The sequence below is a fragment of the Aedes aegypti genome, chromosome 3, assembly GCF_002204515.2.
Source record: "Aedes aegypti strain LVP_AGWG chromosome 3, AaegL5.0 Primary Assembly, whole genome shotgun sequence".
In the NCBI taxonomy this organism is placed as follows: domain Eukaryota; kingdom Metazoa; phylum Arthropoda; class Insecta; order Diptera; family Culicidae; genus Aedes; species Aedes aegypti.
In genome coordinates, this window is record NC_035109.1 from 44688381 (window position 1) to 44711189 (window position 22809).

At 45.2% G+C, this 22809-nt stretch overlaps 2 protein-coding genes and 1 long non-coding RNA gene across 4 annotated transcripts in view; 1 reads left to right on the plus strand and 2 right to left on the minus strand.

Moving 5' to 3' along the window:
• Positions 1-2378: 2378 nt before the first annotated feature.
• Positions 2379-2699, minus strand: LOC110677711. Its single transcript, XR_002501145.1, has 2 exons — positions 2606-2699; positions 2379-2543 (listed from the first exon to the last, which is right to left on the minus strand). It is a non-coding gene; the product is annotated as an uncharacterized LOC110677711 (long non-coding RNA).
• Positions 2700-2936: 237 nt separating this feature from the next.
• LOC110679411 (nibrin-like) lies at positions 2937-6417 on the plus strand. Of its 2 annotated transcripts, none has more exons than XM_021853931.1 (3): positions 2937-3098; positions 3162-5254; positions 6253-6417. In XM_021853931.1, exons 1-3 carry the CDS (start codon positions 3071-3073, stop codon positions 6307-6309), a joined length of 2178 nt encoding a protein of 725 aa, XP_021709623.1. In that variant the 5' UTR covers positions 2937-3070; the 3' UTR covers positions 6310-6417. The 2 variants fall into 2 exon arrangements, with proteins under 2 accessions (XP_021709623.1, XP_021709622.1); XM_021853930.1 differs by having other exon boundaries at positions 6279-6417.
• The window catches only part of LOC5564277, a 42820-nt gene continuing 26408 nt past the window's right edge, over positions 6398-22809 (minus strand). Inside the window, exon 2 of the mRNA XM_021853933.1 lies at positions 6398-7552. Coding sequence (XP_021709625.1) covers positions 6414-7552 — 1139 coding nt within the window. The 3' untranslated portion in view covers positions 6398-6413. The remainder of the gene's footprint in view (positions 7553-22809) is intronic.

Consider the following 22809-nt stretch of genomic DNA (forward strand, 5'->3'; position numbering starts at 1 on the left):
ATGATTTACAATTCGTACCCAGTATAAAAAATTACCGAACAAGCAAATCGTGATTGAGTGTGTAGGAGACTGTAATTGCGGTGTTCCATCAAATGCGGCTGTTCCTTTCTTAAACCATTCGCCGCGTGGAATTTTGGGCAAATGCGCGCTTTTGGAAACATTACAACAGCCGCGCAGTGTATCATATCCAGCGTACCAGACAATGGGCGTTATGAATAAAAAGCGTTGAAGTTTACTACGTGTAGCATTTACTCAAAAACAAAATCCACAAAGTTTACTACACTTTTGATATGAATAAAAAAACCTTTCGAACATGTAGTACCTACTACCACAGAGAAACAGACGTAACACTTAGAACAAATCGCGATCAAAATCATAGTCGCGAAAACATGTACGCCCAATGCTAAAAACACTGTAGGTGGCCGATGGACCAACAGGTGGCGGTAGTGTGTAAACGTCAAACACGAACAAAAACGACGCGAGCGCTGCGGGTGGTCGATTGACCACCTACCATATATTCGAATCGAACGTTAAAAAGTTGGTCGATGGACAGCAGTGAGAGTGTGACGTCTGTTTGTTTGTGCTACTACTTTCGAACATGAGCAGTGACTGATGATGCACATTAAGAAGATTCCATTCAGAGTGCGGAGTGATGCTGCACGTTAAGAAAATTCCATTCAGAGTGACACATAAAATCAATTAAATCATGCATATATGCCAAATTTGTCGCTTACACGACAAATCATGTGAAAATTTGAATATTACTACATTCCCGCTATACTACACTTTATTCATACCGCCCAATATCACCTAACGCTGTGAACCGTTTCACCAGTTCGTTTAACCTCTTAGCGTTTAACTTTTAGTTAAAATTTGACAGCTCGATAGTTATTTCCCCTCCGGTTAGAAATAACCCTGTTCTGGAGCATGGTTACACTTGACAGTTCTTAAGTTATTTTCTGCTCCCGTGAATTTGAGAATAACTAACTATCTGTCAACTTTGTTCTGAAATAACTACTCGACTGTCAAACAAAGCTCAAATGGGTCGACCGCGATGTTCAATTTAACGATTTGAGGAGAAAATAACTTTCGAAATGTCAAATTTTAACTAATAGTTAAACCACAGACAAACAGACGTAACACTTAGAACAAATCTCGATCAAAATCATAATCACGAAGACATATACGCCCAATGCTAAAATCGGTGTGTTTGGCCGACAAGCCAACAGATGGCGGTAGTGTATAAACGTCAAACACGAACAAAAATGACGCGAGCGCTGCAGGTGGCGGATTAGCCACCTACAATATTTTTGAATCGACCGTTAAAAAGGTGGTCGATGGACAATGATGAGAGTGTGACGTCTGTTTGTCTGTGGTTAAACGCTGAGACGAGACTCGCGGAGACGGTCTTCTTTTTCTGTGATTGCTTAGTTTTTTTCTTTTTCCACTTTGTGTTTATACCAATTATGCGCATGCTGTTCAAACCCTCACATGTACCTCTCAGCAAAAAATGATTGAGTTTGCATCACATCGAATCATGAATAGCCGTTTGAGTGAAATTTCATGCCAGCAAACGTAGCAGACATTAGAAATAATTAATCTTCTGCTTAGATTCATCAGCAACTTTGGAAAAAACTGCTCCACCGACTGAGGTTTTTAATAACAGTTTACTTTGAACACAATACTTTTCACTTTTTCAGCCATAAAAACGGTGGGCTGCATTTGACGTCTCGTGAGAGGGGAATCAGGGCTGCATATGACGTTGATATTTTTCCTTTTCGCGAGTCTCTCTCAGGTTAAACGAACTGGTAAAACCAGGCTATCGACATGATGGAGACACTATCTTCTATAGAGGTCCCCAAGCAAACTGCCACGAACACCAACGCACAATCAATCTTACACAAGTCGATTTCCTCAGAATGAAAACGTATCGATGTTTGTTTGACGTTATTGAGCTTTCGGTCAACGACAGGCCAACAAGGAAGTGGTTGTTTTGCAGCAATTCTGTTTATATTTGGATTCTCACAGCAAACAAAGAAAATTTTGTCAACATTGCACTACTACGCAGGCAACTGGATTGGTCTATGGTGACAGAGGGCTCGATTGGCTTGCCATTGCCTGCACTGTAACACCAAAGTACCCTTTAAAGGGTAAAAAAGTACCCTCTTTGAGAGAAACTAGTTTAACTCATAAAAAGAGTAAAGGGCCCTTACTCATTAAAGAGTAAACGGCTTGTACGTCAAATCAACGAGTGAATTTTACCCATTATCCAAAAAGTATTTTTAGAGAAACAGGGTAAAATTTACTCTTTTTCCGAACATCAAAATTCAATAAATTTTATTGTTTATTTTCGTGTATAAAACATAAACTATAGCAACTTCTTAATATAAACAAACGTATTTTATTCAACATAATATTAACAATTATTGTTCTGATGCAGTAGAATAATCTATTCATCAATAAGCCTAATGAATGGAGCAGCTGTTCCTGGCGGTTTTGCGCAGCGGGGCATGCAACGGGATGTATTGGGCAGAAAATCCATTCTGTAAAATATTTGATTAATTGTTTAGATAGAGGACACAGCCACGAAAAATATGAAACCTACCTTTTACGTATCCGCACTTTTTAATTCTTATTTCTGATATAATAGTAACGAACTAATGAACATCAAACGCTGTTCCATGAATCTTAAATGACTATAGCTGCAAGACTTTTTTCACCCATTAAAGAGTAAATACGCGGAATATATAAATGGGCAAAAAATACCCATTATTTGAAAAAATGAAGTACCCTTTATTTTGACGTTTTTATATATAAGAAAATAATGGGTATTTTTCACACATTAAAGAGTAAAGCCGAGTTTACAGTGTGGGTAAAACGGTTCGTTTAAGCCTAAAAGGAGGAGGAACCGCTTATAAATCCCGCCATGCGCAGCGTTAGCCCTTGAACAAAATCGTTAGCCGACTGATCCGTTTCATCAACAAAAATAGTGGGACGTGATTCTCTTGTATATTCACGTTTTGTATGCTGTAAAACTAGCTCGATTTTAGTTCATAATAGTTACTTTATTATGTGGTTTTTGAAAAATGTTCAAAATGGTAAGTTCTTTTACAAAATACTGTGGAGAAAATCCACTCATCGACGTCCTTTTCCCACTACAGGGACCATCTACTACGTCAAGCCGAACATCGCCAAACACACGGTCAGCCGATCGCACGGCGAGCTGATCATCCAAGGTGATCCCTCCATCAGCCGGAATCACGCATTCCTCTATCCGGACGCGACCACGCTCAAAGTGGTCGACGCCGGTTCACGGTATGGGACATTCGTCAACGATGCCATCGAATCGGAGCGGGATCAAATCGCTAAGAATACTCCCTCGGAATTGAGTGTGGGCGATCGGTTGCGGTTTGGGAAATGTCTGAGCGTTTGGACGGTTGGTCGCGAAGATTTCGACTGCATCACTTCGACAATTGCGGTGGATGGCCGTTTGAAGCACGCGCTTGAATTACTGGGAGGAAAAGTGCGGGATGCTTTCGTGGAGGGAAGTACACGATATCTAATCATGAAAAGTATTACTACTACTCCGAAGCTTCTGATGTGTCTCATCAGCCAGGTTCCGGTTGTGAAACCGGAGTATTTCGAAGAGTGTGTCAAGGCGGTGGACCGTGGGAGTCCACTTCCCAACGTAGATGACTTCATTCCGGAATTCGTCGAAGCGTACGTTCGAAGCGAAGGAATGAGCTTTGGAAAGGTTCCCGAGAGGAAGGCGCTATTCAAGGGTAAGACGTTTGTCTTCATCAAACCGAAGCACATGAGTCAGTATGAGGGGATTGTAAAACTGGCCGGTGGAAGCTGCATATGTGCTCAGAAGCGGAAGATTGCGAAGGCATTCTTCACCGGGCCGGATGTGATAGTAATGCAAGCGGGAATGGATTCGCAGATGTCTCAGACCTCGTCACAGGCAGTCGATGGTTTAACGCAGATCGTCTCAAAGGCCGGCCGACGTTTGATTCCGGATGCGGAGATCGGTTTGGCCATTTTGCACTGCTCGCTGGAGAAGTACTGCAATCCGTTGTACAAGTTTTCGAATGTGTTGGACTTGGAAACTATCCCGTTTGCGGAAGGTGGCGAGACCTTGGCCAAGAACAGCGAGGAGTGTGGAGGAGCGTTGAAAGTTGGCACCAAGGAGAGTATCTCGATTCCGGAAACAGAGTCGCGGGATAGCTCACAGAGTGTTGAGGCTCACAAAATCTTGATGACGGATTCGATGGACTACAGTGAGCAGCCATTGAAGTTTTCTGAGAAGGATCAGGAATTTGCGAAGCCTAAGAAAGTAGAACCAAAGGTTGGAAGAGAAAAACGTAAACGAGAAACCGTACAACAACAAAGTGATAGTCCTAAAGAGGTGAAGAAAGCTCGTTCCGAATCGGTTGAACCGAAAATTTCAGAAGAACAAGAGATACCTAGTCAACTGGAAATCCCCGAAACTCCTGCCAGCATTCAACCATCGCAAACGTCCAACTTCTCGGGATTCCTCTCGGTGAATCGCGAGCCAGTCGTTGACGAAGAACCCACAATGCAGAAGCAGAAACAGAAGCGACCGCTGAATCTGCTGCTCGATGATGGGGAGGGAGATCTGTTCAACTTTGAAGAAGCTGCTCCCAAACGCTCCAAACGCCAGGCAACGATCGCCGAGGCGTTCTCGAGTTCGCAGCAGCCATCGCAAAGTGTCGGAAGAAAGACTCGACATCAAGCGGCTGAAGAGGAAGATCTTTTCTCTTTCGATAGTGGAAGCTCCAAGCGATCGAAGCAGAAGAAAAACAATGAGCGATCGGTGCCAAGTTCCAGTTCGGAATCGATAAGTAACGAAACGAAAGATTCCACCGGATCAGCGCCATCCTATAAGCAGTTCATCAAGCCTATTCAGATCCCAATGGAGGGTTGGCTAGCGTCGACATTTTGTGATCTCAAAATCAAGAGTCAAAAGGAGGATCTGGATGATGATCATCTCGGTAACGGGGACAGTTCGGCAAAGATCAAGAAGGAGCCGCTCGATGAGGACGAAGACCAGAAGACGCGCGTTTGGGTAGACGGAATGGAGGCCATGTTTCAAGTGCGAGTCAAGTGCATGAATTTGACTTCCAATCGGCCGAACCACGGAGCGGGTGCTGATGATTCAACGAGCTTCTATTCGACGGGAAATGCCAGCTCAACTAGCAATGGGAAGCACAACTTCAAAGCGTTTGTGAAGGTAAGCGATGTTAAGCTAGGATGGAGGTTCTCAATCTTTTGAATTCGTTCCGACCTTGACATGACTTTGATGTGGATTGGGTCATTTGGCATAATAGCATTTGAGGACCCCAGAAGTAAAGGGGTGTCATTTGGTAAAATTTAGAATTGCTTGAAAGAGGACAATCAATTGGCATCAAGGATGGAAATCTAGTGATCATGATAAAACAAATGATGCATCGTGGTTGTTCTTTATCATGCGATCATAGCAACAACGATAAACCCTTAGTCGTCAAGCCATCATAACAAACTTCGCTCCGCGAAAAATGAATCGCTCGGCAAGTGTGCTAACGATCAAGTGTTCGCAAACCGAATTCATAAATTTTGGAAAATTTTCACGCTTTCACTCTACGATATGACTTCTAGCATACCATTTTTGATCCTAAAGTCAAACGTGCATGGAATGTGAGAAAGTTTATCCGTGAATTTTGAATTGATTCGCATTAATCGCAACTTGTTACAATATCCGACAAACCCTTTGTCCTACGACAAACAGTTTATCGGATGCTCGATATATCTATGATTAGCGCGCGTGGTGAGGTGTTGAAATCATGTTGCTGCAAGAGCGATGGCCCTCTTGGACCGTTCAAATACCGTGTTGTTTGTCGTTAGAGCTGATTTTTTTCCTTTAAACCACATGTAATGAGCCATCATTTTGACCATTTATGACAATCAAGTCATATGCCAGAAAATTAACTGAATAATTAAAATTACTGCAGTTCTCTACATTCTACATTCATCAAGCAGATTCAATACCCACTTAGAACGTATTAAATGTCTAGTTTATGACAAATACTTGTAGATTTGAAGTCATGGTTTGAGGTTACTGAAGTCACTATTATTTTGCAGTTTTACCGCAACCAGTCATGTATGGGAAATAATCCTTACTTTACTCGTGGTTTGATATTATCCCAAATGACCCTGACCCGAACATGATTGCTGTATAATTCAACCGAACAGACTCGTTTCCGTCTTTCTTTTTGCAGAAGCAGAACTACAAACCGCAGCAGACGGTAGTTCGAACGAAACCGGTCTGCGTGCTGGACAGCACCCAGGGTGACCACTTTTAAAGGCTGTATAGGTACATTTCAATAAAACGCGTTACTCACATGATGTTGAACTTACGAAAAACGTTTATTTTTCTTCGACTTTCCCGAATTCCCCTTGCTCAAACGATTCTTAACGAGCTCCGTTAGTTCCTGCTTGAATACCTGCAGCAAATCGCCCGTTCCCATTCGGTTCAAATCCCTTGCCATACCGGAGGCAAACGCATTGAACACATTATCCGCCACATCACGGGTGAGGGCCTGGGATCGATCTTGTCGTCGCTGGGCCTTCTCCTCGTCTAGGAACTTTCTCACGTCGAATTTGGATCGGATGCTACGCATGTCGAATTGCGGCTTTTTGGCGGGCTTATTGGACGTTGCCGGAGCTACTCTTTCGATGGATTCTCCTTCGTCTGTTTTAAGTTTTTGTATGAGTAGAGCCTTCGGTATGGAGGATGATAAATCCGCCTCGATCGTAGGTTTCGCCAGCTTTTCAGCAATTCGGGCGTCCACTTTCTTGGCAGTGGACAAGTCAGGGTTCTCAGTTGAAAGCAACAGAAATAGGTTAGCGTCCGTGTTGATGGGGAGTTCCTTTCCGCACTCATCACGTGAGGCGACTTCTTGCCGGAACTCATCGCCCAACCAAGCGCCCAAGTCCTCCGGATAGAGGCACTCAATTCCACTGGGCCATTCTTCAGCCGTATTCTCTAGAAGCGATCGGAACGAATGTAGTTGGTTGTAGATCAGAACTATTCTCTGACAAATTTCTCTCGACTTGTACCAAACCTCCGCTAGGAGACACAGGAACAGTGAACAAACGTTGAAGAAATAGCCGGTGGACATAAATCGGACGAAGTATCGGGCGGCATCCTTGGATAGGACTATAATTCGACAGAATAGTTTGGCCGTTCCTTGCAAGCGCACCAGCAGATAATCCAGATTGGCACGTGTCGGTAGTTGAACCACTTTCTCCAGGTAATTCTCATCTGGTAGCAAACTATTCAAATTGGTCAGCACCCGTACCAGGTCCATCGTCCGGTAGCGCAGTAGGGATTGGTTGAGTCGTTTCAGCAGGCGGAAACCGTGCATGTTGTAGAAACGATTGCCCCATCGGACGCAGAATCGACTCACGTAGGCGGCCGCTTGTTCGAAGGAGGCTTGCGATTTGAAATAGCTCAGCGCTTCGGTGATGGCACGGATGAACGAACGAATTTCTGTGGAATGGAAATGGACTCTAAAGCTATCAGTACGATTCTATAACGTTCCCCAGAATACCGTTCCCTTTAATTGCATTCCTCAGAACGAACCATTCCCCAGAAAGCTGTATACCTACTTCGAAGTTTTAAAAAATCTTCAACACAAATTAAAAAAAAAGTAAGAGGTTGTTTCCGATATACGACCGCCAAGTTGACGTTGGATAACGTTAGCTTCTTCTATTTCCTGATTTAGGACCGTCACGAACTTATGAAAGATTTCTAGGTACTGACAAAAAATCTAATCAATTTTTAAACTACCGTACACCCCCGTTAATTTGAACGGTACCTCATGCAAACCATCGGGGTTCATTTTTAATTTGAACATCTCGTCACCCGAGAAACGTGTTTCTGGTCACCTCTTTCACTGTTTTGTTTTGATTCTGCGTACCGTTCCACCGCGTTCCATTTCTTTCTACTCCTTTCCATGAGCAGAATGACGTTAGAACCATTTTTAATCTGAACGATGTGCAAATTAGCGGGGTACAAATTAAAAAGTGTTCAGATTAAATGTGGTCAAACCAACGGGGGTACCCGGTATTTGTTGCATGTCAATTCTGATCTATTATAAACATTGAGTGTTATTATTTGGTTGGTTCGGTTAACACTTCAACACCGATAGAACCGGTCGATGGAAGATGAAGCATGAGCGGTAACTTTTGCTCTCCAAACAAATATACCGGTTGAACGTTAGGTCCATTCATTATCCACTAAGATTGGTTGCTTTAGTGGATTCCGAAGCCAGTTTGAGGTTGAGGCTCTTGTCCATGAAGTCCACTAACTCTGTGTACTCCTCTTTGCTCAAATCGATGTTGAAGTTACCTGTCACGATGATTGGCATGGCCTCCTTTTGATACTCGAAAAAGTTCCGCGCCATAAAGAACTTCTTCTGCTTCATTGTGGTATCCGGAGAAATGTAGAAGCAAACCAGTAGTGCCCGACAATTCATTATAGTGTTCTCGGCAGCGCAAATATCACCATAATCATCTGACAAGCCCAGCTCCACATCATAACAGGTGCAGAGTTTGCGAATCTTGTGCGCCACAGCAATCGTTGTTGCTGGCGGTGAAATCGATCAGGACTTCTTGATTAAGGCCACGGGACGGTGTTTTAATCACCCTCTCCATTTGAAAAGTTAATCTCAAGTACCACTCAATATATCGATGCGAAAAATGTGTCACTAGCATTATATATATATGGTTCACTAAAACTAGAGATTTGCTTTTGCAAAGTTTTGATGATAATTGTTAGAGTGAGACCAAAGATAGGGAAAATAACACGGTCTCCCGTGTCATGTTAAGACCGATCTGCGATTTCAGAGCGCGACCGTCATGGCCCTGCAGGAAGCGAGCGTGGCCTAATTGGTCGGTTTGTTTGAGGATACCAACCTGTACGCGATCCACGCCAAGCGTGTCACCATCTTGCCGAAGTACATCCAGCCGGCTCGTCGTATCCGTGGCGAAGGCGCTTAAATTGTATTGAAGCACAATTTCAAACAACAACCTTTTACAGGGCCACAATTGATTCATTAATATTTAGTTATCAATTGTAATTTCGAATGATAAGTTTTCAGCGGAGATAAATGGCAAAGTTTTATCTAGGTTCCCGTCGCTCGTGTCGGGCGGCGGTAGCATTTTTGCAGTCTTCTCTGTGTGTGTATTTCGATTCGATCGACAATTTCTTACCAAATCAAAACGTCAACAAAGCTGTTGCTGATAAGTTTTAGCTCTTTGGGCTTATTCACAAATTTCATAACGCCGAAGGGGGTAGGTGGGTGTCCTTACGATGTTACGGCTCATACAAAATTTGTAGCATATTCATACAAAAAGCGTTACGAAGGGGTGGGTGGGTATCAAAAATGGTCATTTTCAGCGTTATGAAATAAATGAATAGTGGTTATCACGCCCAATGGTATGAGTGCCCTAGTGTAGATGTAGTTGTGAACCTTAGAGGAAAACAATATGCACTCAGTCTAGAAAAACACCCAGAAACCGGGTGTAAATATTTCAAATTGGGTAATATTTCCATATGCATTTTGATGAGTCTGGAAAGTGTGTGCAAGTTTCTTTGAGGAAAACAAAAACAAACTGTGTATGACGAGCGTATGCTAGTCTACGTGTGTTCAAATGTCACTAAGCTCTATGAGCCCTTTGTTCGCCAAGTTGATACTGATCGCTCTAGCATGCGACGACGACAACGGCATCATTCAATCATCACTAATGGACCGATGCACGAGTTCACTATTTGACGTTTGAGCGGTGCCGTGTTATTTACGTGACCATGGCAACGAATGAATTCGGCACCGCTCAAACATCAAATTAGTGAACTCGTGCATTGGTCCATTGCGAGGCAAACCGTGATGGATTCTTAATTCAAGTGCCGTTCGCGATTTACCTGACCGCGCGCACAATGTGAATTTTATTTCTTGACACTGTGATTCTCGAGAAGCATTATTTAGCCGTGATAAATGATTGCATGCAAATTACTGACCAAAATCTGAATCAATCACATCCAATCACTAGTAATGTCGGTCTTCACGGTGGAAAATTCTCACACATCTTTAAAAATGAAATGGTAGTCCTGAAAAGGACGGTTGGGGCTAGTCACCGTCGATCGAACTGGGTGATCGAACTGATGGATTGACACATTGTTAGACAGAAACACACCAAAAGATTACCGAAGGCGATTAAATCGAAATGCGGTCGGTAATTTTGTGCTTCGTTGTTTTCGTTGGTTTGCTCACTCCTCCGACGGCAATTTTCAAGGTTTCTAGACGAGTTCTCCATGAATTTGATGGCCTAGCTGGATGCCCATGGCCATGATGAGCGATTTCACGGAACCCGCAGCATTTAGCTTGGGTTGGGAATAAACAAGAGCAGAAGCAGCGGCAACGACGAATGTGTAAAATTTATTCCGATAGGATTCCTTTTCCAATTGCTGGTCGACGATTGACTGATGTGCGCGGGGCTCATTGAAGCTTGGTTGGCTTCGACTGAACACGATAGATAAAGAGGAGTAAGAAGAAGACCGAAAGGGGTGTTTCCCTTTGCATGACGAAAGTGGCTAAGATATCGAGCAATGATGTCTGTGCTAGGAATACACAAGAAAAATGTGCTTTTCTATGGAAAATAAGACATGCCTTGATATTTATCGATTTTTCAATAGTTTATTCATGAAAATCAATATTTTTAATTATTGGAGTCGATTCGTAGAAAGATTTCCAATATTCAATGGTTAGCTATTGATAATCAATAGTTTTCTTTTGTATGAAGGAAAATTTCTGATCCATGGGTGCCAAAATAATGAAAATTGTTCAATGAGAATTTCTTTTCAGAAGCATTCTAAATATGTCGCAATTTTGTTACATATGTTTTCATAAAATATGGCAAGTCTAAGAAGCTGTTGAAAATGCCACTCTATTTTACAATCGTTGTGAAATGTTGTGACGGCACTGCAGCAGCGTCCGCAAATACAGTATCAAATTGTCGTGCCATCAATTATTCATGACAAATTAAATTTTGTATGAAGCTGTGAGATTCATTGAGAAATATAAGATGTAATGAGGTCGAAAATATTATTCTTTCAACTCTTTTCAACACATTTGATGGCCCTGAAAAGCGCCGATTTGCTTATACGACGAACCAGCTAAATGACGTGACGTGGATGGTGCACAACAGCAACGGGTTGTTGATTACCGGGCATAAGTCGAAATCTGCAAACGATGCTCACTCTTAAAATCTTGATCGATTTCACAAGTCCGACGCTCGATTAGAAGCAGCTCCTCGGATCAGCAACTCAGAGGGCCTGTGGTATTTCGTTCCTAGCGGGCTTGCTTCTTGACCACCGATGCTGAAATTCAAAGTCGAAATCTGCAAGCGCGGATGAATTTGCGGCGGCGATGACGACGGCTTGGACGCTTTTCCGAGCGGCAGTAGTTCACCGCTCGGAGAAGCGCCCAAGCCATCGTCATCGCCGCCGCAAATCAATCTTGCGTCTTCCTCTTACGACGACACAAATTGAACTGTGACGGCGGGAGCAAACGCAAAGCGAAAATGACTCGCCCGACCGTGTGAACAGTCCGACCGCAAAAAGAAGACTGAGGGAAGAAGCAGGACCGGTGCGCTTTTATAATGGGAAGCGGAACCCAAAAATGTGCTTGAACGTGATTGGTTAGATAAGAAAGGGGTCAACATTTTACGATTTTTCAATAGTTTGTTGCCAATAATCAATAGTGTCCTCCATTTGAATCGACGCGTAGATAAATTTCCGATCGATTGATGTATAAATATTGAAAATCTATCGACAAATGGCTGAGTTATTAGCGGTCAAAACCTGACCATTTTTCGTTACATGCTCAATTTTTCGTTTTTTGAAATTGTACCCCCATATGTTGCCGAAGGACGTTATCCAACGTCAAAAAAAAGTTTTCAAGTACATGAGAAGGTTAGCATTGAGGCAGATTTCGAATTTTTAAACACCCCGAATTGTGGCATTTATACTTGAAATATGAACAATGAAAAGTTATTCATTGTTATATGGAAATTTTGAATTACCATCCATATGTTGGATCGCCCTAATTCATTGACCAAGAACATTCTAATCGAGATCTTAATAAAATCAACAAAATATTCTAGTCACTATCTTAACATGACTTTGTAATTATTTTTATCAAATTGGTGTTAAAATCTTGGCAAAATATCATTGGAATCCTAGCCTGTTCGCACTCAAAATTGCTGTAATCATTTGGTTTCTGATCGAAGTTTATAGAATCCAAAGATTTATTTATAATCGGAATCTTAAACTACCAGAGCCTATAAGGCCAACTTTATTATCAGGATAAAACCAAACTAGAAACTAGGCAACAAAACAAACGACAGAATCAAAGCTGAAGGACCACTTTGGTCAACCTCTTAAATTGTAAACCATTTTCCATGTAAAACAAAATAAGTAAAATAAATATGAATTTAATTAAAAAAAAATTAAAATATAATCGGAATCCTTACATAATTCTGGTAGAAATTAGAAATTTCACTGTATTCACAAATACACATTTTCATAATATTTCAGCCGGAGACTGGTTAAAATACTATTTACAACATTTTCAGCTCTTGATTTGATTCAGAATCTTGTCATGGCACTGCTAAGAAACCTGTCATGATTGTGTTCAAAATTTTCCAACCATTTGCATTGGTTCTGTTCTGGAATTTTGTTTTCAATTTTTGCAAAGATTTTGCCTAGAATGAAGTCTGGTCTGAAATCTGATCTGACTCAGAATGCTTCTAAATTTGATTTCTTTCATGGATTATTTTCAGTCCAGAATCTTACAAGGTTTAATTTCAGAATAACATTTTTTTTTCACTTCAATATCTCTGAAACAGGTCTACAAAGCTAACAAAATTCTAATTAGAACTCCTTAAAAATTCTGGTCTGAAAATATCACGTTGTTCAATGTAGAAAACATTTTACAACAGGTTATGGAGCACATGTGAATTTCAAGATTAAATGAAAAACTAAAATGACTTTTAAATTAAACCCGCCATAGAAATCCATAGCTTGAAAAATCTAATCCTTTTGCTCGAAAGTTTTATTTTCCAATGATTCCAAACAAAATCATGTTACACGTCTTTGTACTGATAAGATATAATATGTAAATTTAGCAAAATAAATAGATAGGGTGCCGGTGCCATTAGTGGACTACCTAAGCTTTAAAAAAATAACAAAATAACGAAAAACCTTAAAAGAGATCTTTTGGCGTCAACAGAAAGATTTCAACCTCTACTATATGCGAAAAATATAAAAAGAGTGATAAAACTAATTTTTTAACATAAAATCGCTTGAGACACTATTGGTACACGTGTTCCAGTAGTTGCGCTAGTGCTCCAGTAGTAGACGTTCGGGAATGATACAAGGAATTTTGAACAAAATGGTAAAATTTTACATGGGTTTTACATTTTTCCCTCGAAACAACTATAATATCCTTCGATTGAAGCATAAAGATCATCTCTAGGACTTTTCTTCATTTTTATACATCCATTTAAAAAACTGCTTCCATCCGTTGATCCACTACTGGAACACGACGGCGACTATTGGTGCAAGGGAGCAATTTTTTTGCGTTAACTTAATTATTTATATGACTTTTTGATAGAATTGAAAGCTGAAATTTGGCAAATCGGCTAAACTAGAGGCGATCTATGGCGGTAAATGGCTGGGCATGGCGTACCATTGGTACCTCGCGTACCTGAAGGAATAAAATAGACCCCTTTGTGCGGTCCTTAGCCTCTTGCCCAGCAACTCCTATCCCTACCTCCTCGTGGTACTGGCCGGGGTACGAGTAACCTTGGGGAAGATCGGGTAACCAACCCCCGGTGGGAACTTTGGTCGTATGCTGACAGGGAAGGGGGGGTTTGCTTTTGCAAACCTGGAGCGTCTGTACTCCACGTTAGGAGCGGCTCACAACAGCGTCTGTTCCCCATATCAGGGGCGGCTGATCATCGTCCGAGTGCCAGAGAAGGACTCTAAGCTAAACTGCGCACTATGGCCCTCCGAACATTTAGGGGGAATGGTCCTCCGGAAATCTAGGGGGTTGGTGTCAGGCCCTGCAATCCAACCGTAAAAACACATCAGCACAGGAACGTCAACGAGAGAATACGGACCGGAACAATCGGCAAAGACCACAGCGACGAAAATGGACTAGCGATTGGAAACTCGGTACGTGGAACTGCAAATCTCTCAACTTCATTGGAAGTACTCGCATACTCTCCGATGTACTGAAGACCCGCGGTTTCGACATCGTAGCGCTGCAGGAGGTGTGCTGGACAGGAGCATTGGTGCGAACGTTTAGAGGTAATCATACCATCTACCAGAGCTGCGGCAACACACGCGAGCTGGGAACAGCTTTTATAGTGATGGGTGATATGCAAAGGCGCGTGATCGGGTGGTGGCCGATCAATGAACGAATGTGCAAGTTAAGAATCAAAGGCCGATTCTTTAACTTCAGCATAATCAACGTGCATAGCCCACACTCCGGAAGCACTGATGATGACAAGGACGCATTTTACGCGCAGCTCGAACGCGAGTACGACAGCTGCCCAAGCCACGACGTCAAGATCATCATAGGAGATTTGAATGCTCAGGTTGGCCAGGAGGAGGAGGTCAGACCGACGATTGGAAAGTTCAGCGCCCACCGGCTGACGAACGAGAACGGCCTACGACTAATAGATTTTGCCGCCTCCAAGAACATGGCCATTCGTAGCACCTATTTCCAGCACAGCCTCCCGTATCGGTACACCTGGAGATCACCTCAGCAGACAGAATCGCAAATCGACCACGTTTTGATCGATGGACGGCACTTCTCCGACATAACCGACGTCAGAACCTATCGTGGCGCCAACATTGACTCCGACCACTACCTGGTGATGGTGAAACTGCGCCCAAAACTATCCGTCATCAACAATGTACGGTACCGACGCCCGCCCCGGTACAATCTCGAGCGGCTGAAACAACCGGATGTCGCCAATGCGTACGCGCAGCATCTTGAGGCAGCGTTGCCGGATGAGGGCGAGCTCGATAGGGCCCCTCTTGAGGACTGCTGGAGGACAGTCAAAGCAGCCATTAACGACGCTGCCGAAAGCGTTGTCGGATATGTGGAACGGAGCTCAAGAAACGATTGGTTCGACGAGGAGTGCCAAGAGGTTTTAGAGGAGAAGAATGCAGCGCGGGCTGCAATGCTGCAGCATGGTACGCGGCAAAACGTGGAACGATACAGACTGAAGCGGAAACAGCAAACCCGCCTATTCCGGGACAAAAAGCGCCGCCTGGAAGAGGTGGAATGCCAAGAGATGGAGTTGCTGTACCGTTCTCAAGAAACGCGGAAGTTCTATCAGAAGCTCAACACATCCCGCAAAGGCTTCGTGCCGCGAGCTGAGATGTGCCGGGATAAGGATGGGAGCATCTTGACGGACGGACGCGAGGTGATCGAAAGGTGGAAGCAGCACTACGATGAACACCTGAATGGCGCAGAGAACACAGGCACAGAAGGTCAGGACAGCGAAGGCGATGGCTACGTCAGCACAGCGGATAGCGGAAATCAACCAGCTCCCACGATGGGGGAAGTTAAGGATGCCATTCAACAGCTCAAGAACAACAAAGCCGCTGGCAAGGATGGTATCGGAGCCGAACTCATCAAGATGGGCCCGGACAGGTTGGCCGCTTGTCTGCATCGGCTGATAGTCAGAATCTGGGAAACGGAACAGCTACCGGAGGAGTGGAAGCAAGGCGTTATATGTCCTATCTACAAAAAGGGCGACAAACTGGAGTGTGAAAATTATCGTGCAATCACCATCCTAAACGCCGCCTATAAAGTGCTATCCCAGATTCTCTTCCGTCGTCTATCACCTATAGCAAACGAGTTCGTGGGAAGTTATCAAGCAGGTTTCATCGACGGCCGCTCGACAACGGACCAGATCTTTTCCGTGCGGCAAATCCTCCAGAAATGCCGTGAGTACCAGGTCCCTACGCACCATTTGTTCATCGATTTCAAGGCGGCATACGATAGTATCGACCGCATAGAGCTATGGAAAATCATGGACGAGAACAGCTTTCCCGGGAAGCTCACAAGATTGATCAGAGCAACGATGGACGGTGTGCAAAACTGCGTGAAGATCTCGGGCGAACACTCCAGTTCGTTCGAGTCTCGGCGGGGACTACGACAGGGCGATGGACTTTCGTGCCTGTTGTTCAATATTGCGCTTGAAGGTGTCATGCGGAGAGCCGGACTTAACAGTCGAGGCACGATTTTCACGAGATCCGGACAATTTGTTTGCTTCGCGGACGACATGGATATTATTGGGAGAAAATTTGAAACGGTGGCAGATTTGTTCACCCGCCTGAAACGCGAAGCAACAAAAGTCGGGCTAATGGTGAATGCGTCGAAAACAAAGTACATGCTGGTTGGCGGAACTGAGCGCGACAGGACCCGCCTAGGAAGCAGTGTTACGATAGACGGATATACCTTCGAGGTGGTGGACGAGTTCGTCTACCTCGGATCCTTGTTGACGGCTGACAACAATGTTAGTCGGGAAATACGAAGGCGCATCATCAACGGAAGTCGTGCCTACTATGGGCTCCAGAAGAAACTGCGGTCAAGAAAGATTCACCCCCGCACCAAATGCACGATGTACAAAACGCTCATAAGACCGGTAGTCCTCTATGGGCATGAGGCGTGGACTATGCTCGAGGAGGACTTGCAAGCTCTTGGGGTTCTCGAACGCCGAGTGCTAAGGACGATCTTCGGGCGAGCTAGGTGGATTGATCAGGTACACCAGGACCTGGAGAGCGTGGGTCACAGTCGAGGATGGAGAGAAGCGGCCATGAACCGAGGGAATTGGCGAAATATTGTTGGCGAGGCTTTATCAAGATAATTGATGTAAAGCCAAATAAGTAAGTAAGTAAGAGGCGATCTATCCACCAAAAATAACACATGTCGTTTTTATCGAAAAATGTACGTTTTATTTCATAGTCCAATCTACTGGTACATTACAACCATTGGTACCGGCACCCTATCACTCTTCTGCGCATCCTTCTCTACGTCATATAGAAAAAAAAATAATTAGGAGCATATTTATGATGGAATGCCTAATGGTTATTATGCAAAATGGCCAGTGTAACATATATAGCTTTATACCAACTCATGGCTCTCTATCGGTAAATTTTGTCTATATCATTAATACATAAGATAATACTGAAAGATGAACAATGGACATCATTTTTGAATGCTCCCTTATCATGAAATTCAAATAATTTTAATAATAATAATAATACTAATAATAATAATAATAATAATAATAATAATAATAATAATAATAATAATAATAATAATAATAATAATAATAATAATAATAATAATAATAATAATAATAATAATAATAATAATAATAATAATAATAATAATAATTTTTTTTTTTTTTTGTTTATTAGTGACACTTTACACCAGAAGGGTGCATTCGTGTCGGAAAAAATTAAGAACTTAACCTGTTTACAAATTTACGTTTCACAATTCAATTCATTTACAGTTTCACATACAGTCTGGTGTCATGGAGATATTTAACAAGCTTTGCATTTCGCTCTTTGGTATTATCCAAGGCTTCCTTCAGGCTGATATTGCTGATATCATATTTTCTTCTTTCCTGCTCATATTTTCTGCAGTGCAGAATGAGATGCCTTACATCAAGCAACGTTCCGCAACATTCGCAAGTGGGCGGAGATTCCTTTTTCAGGAGGAAAGTGTGTGTGAGACGCGTGTGTCCGATTCTCAATCTCGTCAACACGCGTTGGTCGGCCGCATTGCCATGTTCTGTCCACCTCTTCGTGTCGTGCTTTATCTCTCTCAATTTGTTTTCTCGAACTGCAAACCATTGTCGTTCCCATTGGCATCGTATGCTTTCTTTTATCGCCCTCAGAGCATCTTCACCGGGGATAGGAGTGTCAACAGCCGGTTGCTGTCTAGCCGCGTTGGCCAAGCGATCTGCTTCATTATTGCCGGTTATGCCAGCATGTCCCGGGATCCAGCAGAATCTTACATTTTTGTTCCGCACAATGTGCTCGATCTCTTGGATCCATGTGTGTTTGGAAGATCCTGCCTCCAAGGCCTGCAGGCAACTCGCCGAATCCGTTAGGATCACTACCTCGTTCCGGATGTTTGGGATTGAAACCGCTTTCTTGATTGCATACGCTTCTGCAGAGAAGACGCTGCACTCCTTAGGAAGACTAAACGTTCCGGAGATGCCATTATTATAAAAAGCGGCTCCTACCGTATCTTCACACTTCGAACCATCGGTGTAAACGACGGTCGAGTTGTGGAAGCGGGTCGACAAAAGTTGCTGGACGACTGGACGTACTTTCTCCGGTGGGTCCCCGGCTCGTATCCTCCTCTTCACGTCCCACAGAATCGAGGGTTTCCGTTCGTTCCAAGCACGGTCGCCTTGCCTCACAAGTTGACCGACAGCAGGGAGTGTAGTGCCTGTGAGTTCCTCCAAACGATCCGAAACGCGCTGAATCAAGGGAAGAGAGTTATTTTGGCTGTTTTTCCCTAGAATGCGGATGGCTGTCCTCGCTATGCACTGAACCGCCAACAGCTCAAACGGTAAGGTGCCCGCTTCGGCCATGACCGAAATTATCGGGCTGGTAACAAACGCTCCAGAAGCATACCGGACCATTTTGTTATATGCCGGAGCAAGGGTCTCCAGTGTTGCTGGTCCTCCTCGGCTCACCAATCCGATACCGTACGTCAGTTTTGCAGTTACTAACGCCGATCCGACTTGTAGCAGACTCGTCCGATTGCCTCGCGGTAGTTTGGCTCCGATCATTTGGAGTATTCGCAGACGTGACTCACATGCTTTCTTCATCATTTTGCAATGCGGTTTGAATGTCAAGGTGCGATCGAGAGTGACACCTAGAACCCTCAACCGGTTGGTTTTCGGGACAGAGACCTGATCAACAATGATGTTCCGCGCCGGCTCCCGACGTGCATTCGGGCTGCAGTAGAACACATGCGACTTGGCAGCAGACATTGCGAAGCCGACACTTTTCGCCCATTTACATACAGCCTTAACGGCGGCCTGCAATTTCGTGTGTAGCCCTTCACTTTTTGCCCCTTTAACGACGAGGAGGATGTCGTCGGCGTACAGGAGTATGTCAACTCCATCCGGCAGTACCCGGAAGATGGGCTGCATCGCCACCAGGAACAGCGTTACGGATAACACTGATCCCTGCGGCACACCATTTTCCAGCTTGTGTTCACTGGACGTGTAACCACCCAACGACACCTGAAACGTTCGCTCCGAGAGGAAGCTTTGCAGAAGGTTCATCATCCGACCACGTATCCGCCATGATTTCAGGGAGCGAAGAATACCGTGTCGCCAGGTGGTGTCGTATGCCTTCGACAGATCCAGAGACGCTATCAAAGAGTGTTCGTCGGCGTTCGGTATCGACCTCTCCAGCTCGGCGAAGTACGTGTCGGTACCGCGTCCCACACGAAAAGCGTGCTGACGCTTGTCAAGTCGTCCGTTTGACTCTAGCTCCGTGATAAGACGACGGTTGATGATTCGCTCGAGTGTCTTCGCCATGCAGCTAGTAAGTGAGATAGGGCGGAAGGCAGCAGGACCGGAATCTTGGCAGTTCGGCTTCGGAATAGGAACGACGAGGGCATTCCGCCAGCTGGCGGGAAACTCACCGTTGCGCCAGATTTTGTTGAGCAGCTCCAGCAGTACAAATTTTACGGACACAGGAAGACGTTGGAGCAGCGGGTACCCTATCCCATCGGTACCTGTCGAGGCACCTCGCCCTTTGTCGAGAGCCCACAGAAGTTCGGCTAGGGTGATGTCAACGTTGTACGCGTCGCCGGTATTAGACGAAACATCTATGGACTCTCTCTCAGCTACCATTTTCGCCATCTGAAACGATGGAGGGTAGCTGGACGTCGCCGATCTTTCGCCGTAGTACGTCGCTAGTTCTTCCGCTACTTCTTCGGGGTTGTCCGTGAATCCGTTTGGCCGTTTAAGAACCACTGAGCGTCTCGTCCGATTTCCACGAAGTGTGTTAACCGTGCGCCACAGTTCGGTCGTTGTACTGTGCGGGGAGATCTGCCCTACGAAGCTTTCCCACGATTTCTCCTTCGCTTCTTTAATCGCTTTTCGTGCCTCCGCTTTTGCTGCTTGGAACTCCGCCAACGCTTCGGGTTGATCTGGGTTGACCTGCTGTAGACGTCGGAGCGACCGAAGACACTTCCGTCGCCGACGGATTGCCGCCTTTGCCTCGGGGCACCACCATGGTACCGCTTTTGGTCCGATTCGGCCACTAGTCCGCGGGATAGACTTAGTCGCTGCTGCAATTATTTTTTCGGTGAAGCTACCTACATCCCACTCGGTCTCTGGGCGGATGGTTTCGGCTGTAATCCATTCATATAGCTCCCAATCAGCCCGATCGTACAGCCATTTCCTTCGCGTTGTTTGCTGATTTGACCACCCAGGCATGGACACCGCAATTGGGAAGTGATCACTGTTGTGCGTGTCTGTTAAGGTTCGCCAGGTAAACCTCCGAGCCAGACTCTCTGTGCAGATCGTCACATCGATCGCCGAAGTGTTGCCCGAAGCCGGATCGATGCGGGTAGCTGAGCCGTCGTTCAAGATCACCATTTGCTTTGTCAGGGTTGTTTCGGCTATAAATCGTCCAAGCGTGCTTGATTGGTGCGATCCCCATGCGATGTGGTGAGCGTTGAAGTCTCCGAGGATTAAAATCGGACCTTCCAGCTGGTCGAACAATTCATCCAGTGCGGTCTGGCACTGAGCTGAACTCGGCGGAACGTAGATCGACACAACAGTTGCCTGGATCGGCGCGTGAAGGCGAGCAGCAACGAGATGCAGAGAGGTATCGACTTGGATGCGTTCGAACGGTATGCCTTCTCGGATGGCAAGGCCCACACCATGTTGCCAGTAGTTAGCGTTCCTTGACTGTAGCAGCAACGTATAGTTTCTGCCAACGAAGTCTGGCGGAACAACAGTCTGGTTCACCTTGGTCTCCTGCAAAGCTACGACGCACGGTTCGAGGTCGGAGATTAGCAACTTCAGCTCGCTGATGTTGGCCCTAAGACCACGGATATTCCACTGGAGGGCGAAGCAGCCGCCGGAGCGACTATCCGTAGCTGATCGTGTGGTGGATGACGAGGTTGATAATCTTCGAATCGGCGGGTCTGTTGTGGGAGAAAGAGGGAGTGCGGTAGCCTCTGACGATGAAGGAACCAAACTGTCACTTGCCTGTGGGACGCTTTGTCCCACAGTACCAGCTGCTGTCGAAACCATTACACTAGTTCTGCCAATACCGACAACAGCCGGCACTGGGGAAGCGCTTTGTGTAATGTTTCTGCGATGAACTCTCGAAGGGCCTTCTCCGGGAGATAGTGATGATGTGGCGTACCCTGAAAGATAATCAGGCGCAGCAGCAACCGTTTGGGATGAGAATTTAGAAAGACTGACCTGTGGGACGTCTTGTCCCACAGTGCCAGCCATTGCCGAAACTACTACACGATTGCTTCCAGAAACACCGGCAATAGCCGGCACTGGGGAAAGACTTTGTGTAGTATCGTCGGTGGGTTGGTTGTTGAATACGAGGCGGTAGGTTGATGCTGGTTGATGTAGATTGGTATTTGCAGTAGTTGGTGGTGTTTGGTGGGTGTCTGAAAGTATTGCAGGCGCGGCAGTACCTGATTGAGGTAGGGATAAGCGAAAACTGACCTGTGGGACGTCTTGTCCCACAGTGCCAGCCATTGCCGAAACAACTACACGACTGATTCCAGAAACACCGGCAACAGCCGGCACTGGGGAAAGACTTTGTGTAGTTTCTTCGGGGCGGTTGTTGATAGCGAGACGATTGGTTGATGTTAGTCGCTGTCGATTGGGATTTGCTGCGGTTGGTGTGGTATGGTGGGTATCTGAAAAGATTGCAGGCGCGGCAGTACCTGTTTGTGGTTGAGAATTCAAAAGACTGACCTGTGGGACGTCTTGCCCCACAGTGCCAGCCATTGCCGAAACTACTACACGACTGCTTCCAGAAACACCGGCAATAGCCGGCACTGGGGAAAGACTTTGTGTAGTATCGTCGGTGAGTCGGTGGTTGGATGCGATGCTGTTGCTTGTTGTTGGTGCCGATTGAAATTGTAGTGTCGTGGTATAGTCGTTGGATCCATCGGCTACGGAGGTGAACTCGTCATCAACGGGTTGGGGTAAGACGTCCCGGATGACTCCTTCAGCCTGCCGTACTTGCGTCGGAAGAGGTACTACACTTTCCCTACTTCCGAACCGAAAAGTCTCATAGTCCGTGTTCGTGCGAGGGCCATCGTTGTTTTCCGAACGTTGTTCAAGAGTGGGATTATCGAAGACGCTGGTTAGGAGGTGTCTCCGATACCTCAGACTCTTCGCCGGAATACTCCATCTGAGTCAAGTCATGGGTAGTGGGTGCGGTCTTCTTCGGGGGCGGGCTGGTATCTGGCGAGGAGGCTGGTTTGGGGTAGACGAATTTTGGAGGTCTTCCGCGCTTGGTCTCCTGAACGGCCGGGGAGTTGTTCCTTGAGCGTGTCATCGGGCCAGCCGTCGACTGGGCCACTCGTTGCTCTCGGCTGTGGCGGGGCTTCTCAGCGACGACGGTTTCGCTCACATGATGCACTCTCT

What these genes read in the sequence shown, in the direction of transcription:
- LOC110679411 (XM_021853930.1), top strand. Translation starts at nt 3,071, where the DNA reads ATGTGGTTTTTGAAAAATGTTCAAAATG. An exon ending in TTTGAAAAATGTTCAAAATG is followed by an intron (nt 3,099 to 3,161) that starts GTAAGTTCTTTT and finishes TTCCCACTACAG; the next exon opens with GGACCATCTACTACGTCAAG. An exon ending in ACTTCAAAGCGTTTGTGAAG is followed by an intron (nt 5,255 to 6,278) that starts GTAAGCGATGTT and finishes TTCTTTTTGCAG; the next exon opens with AAGCAGAACTACAAACCGCA.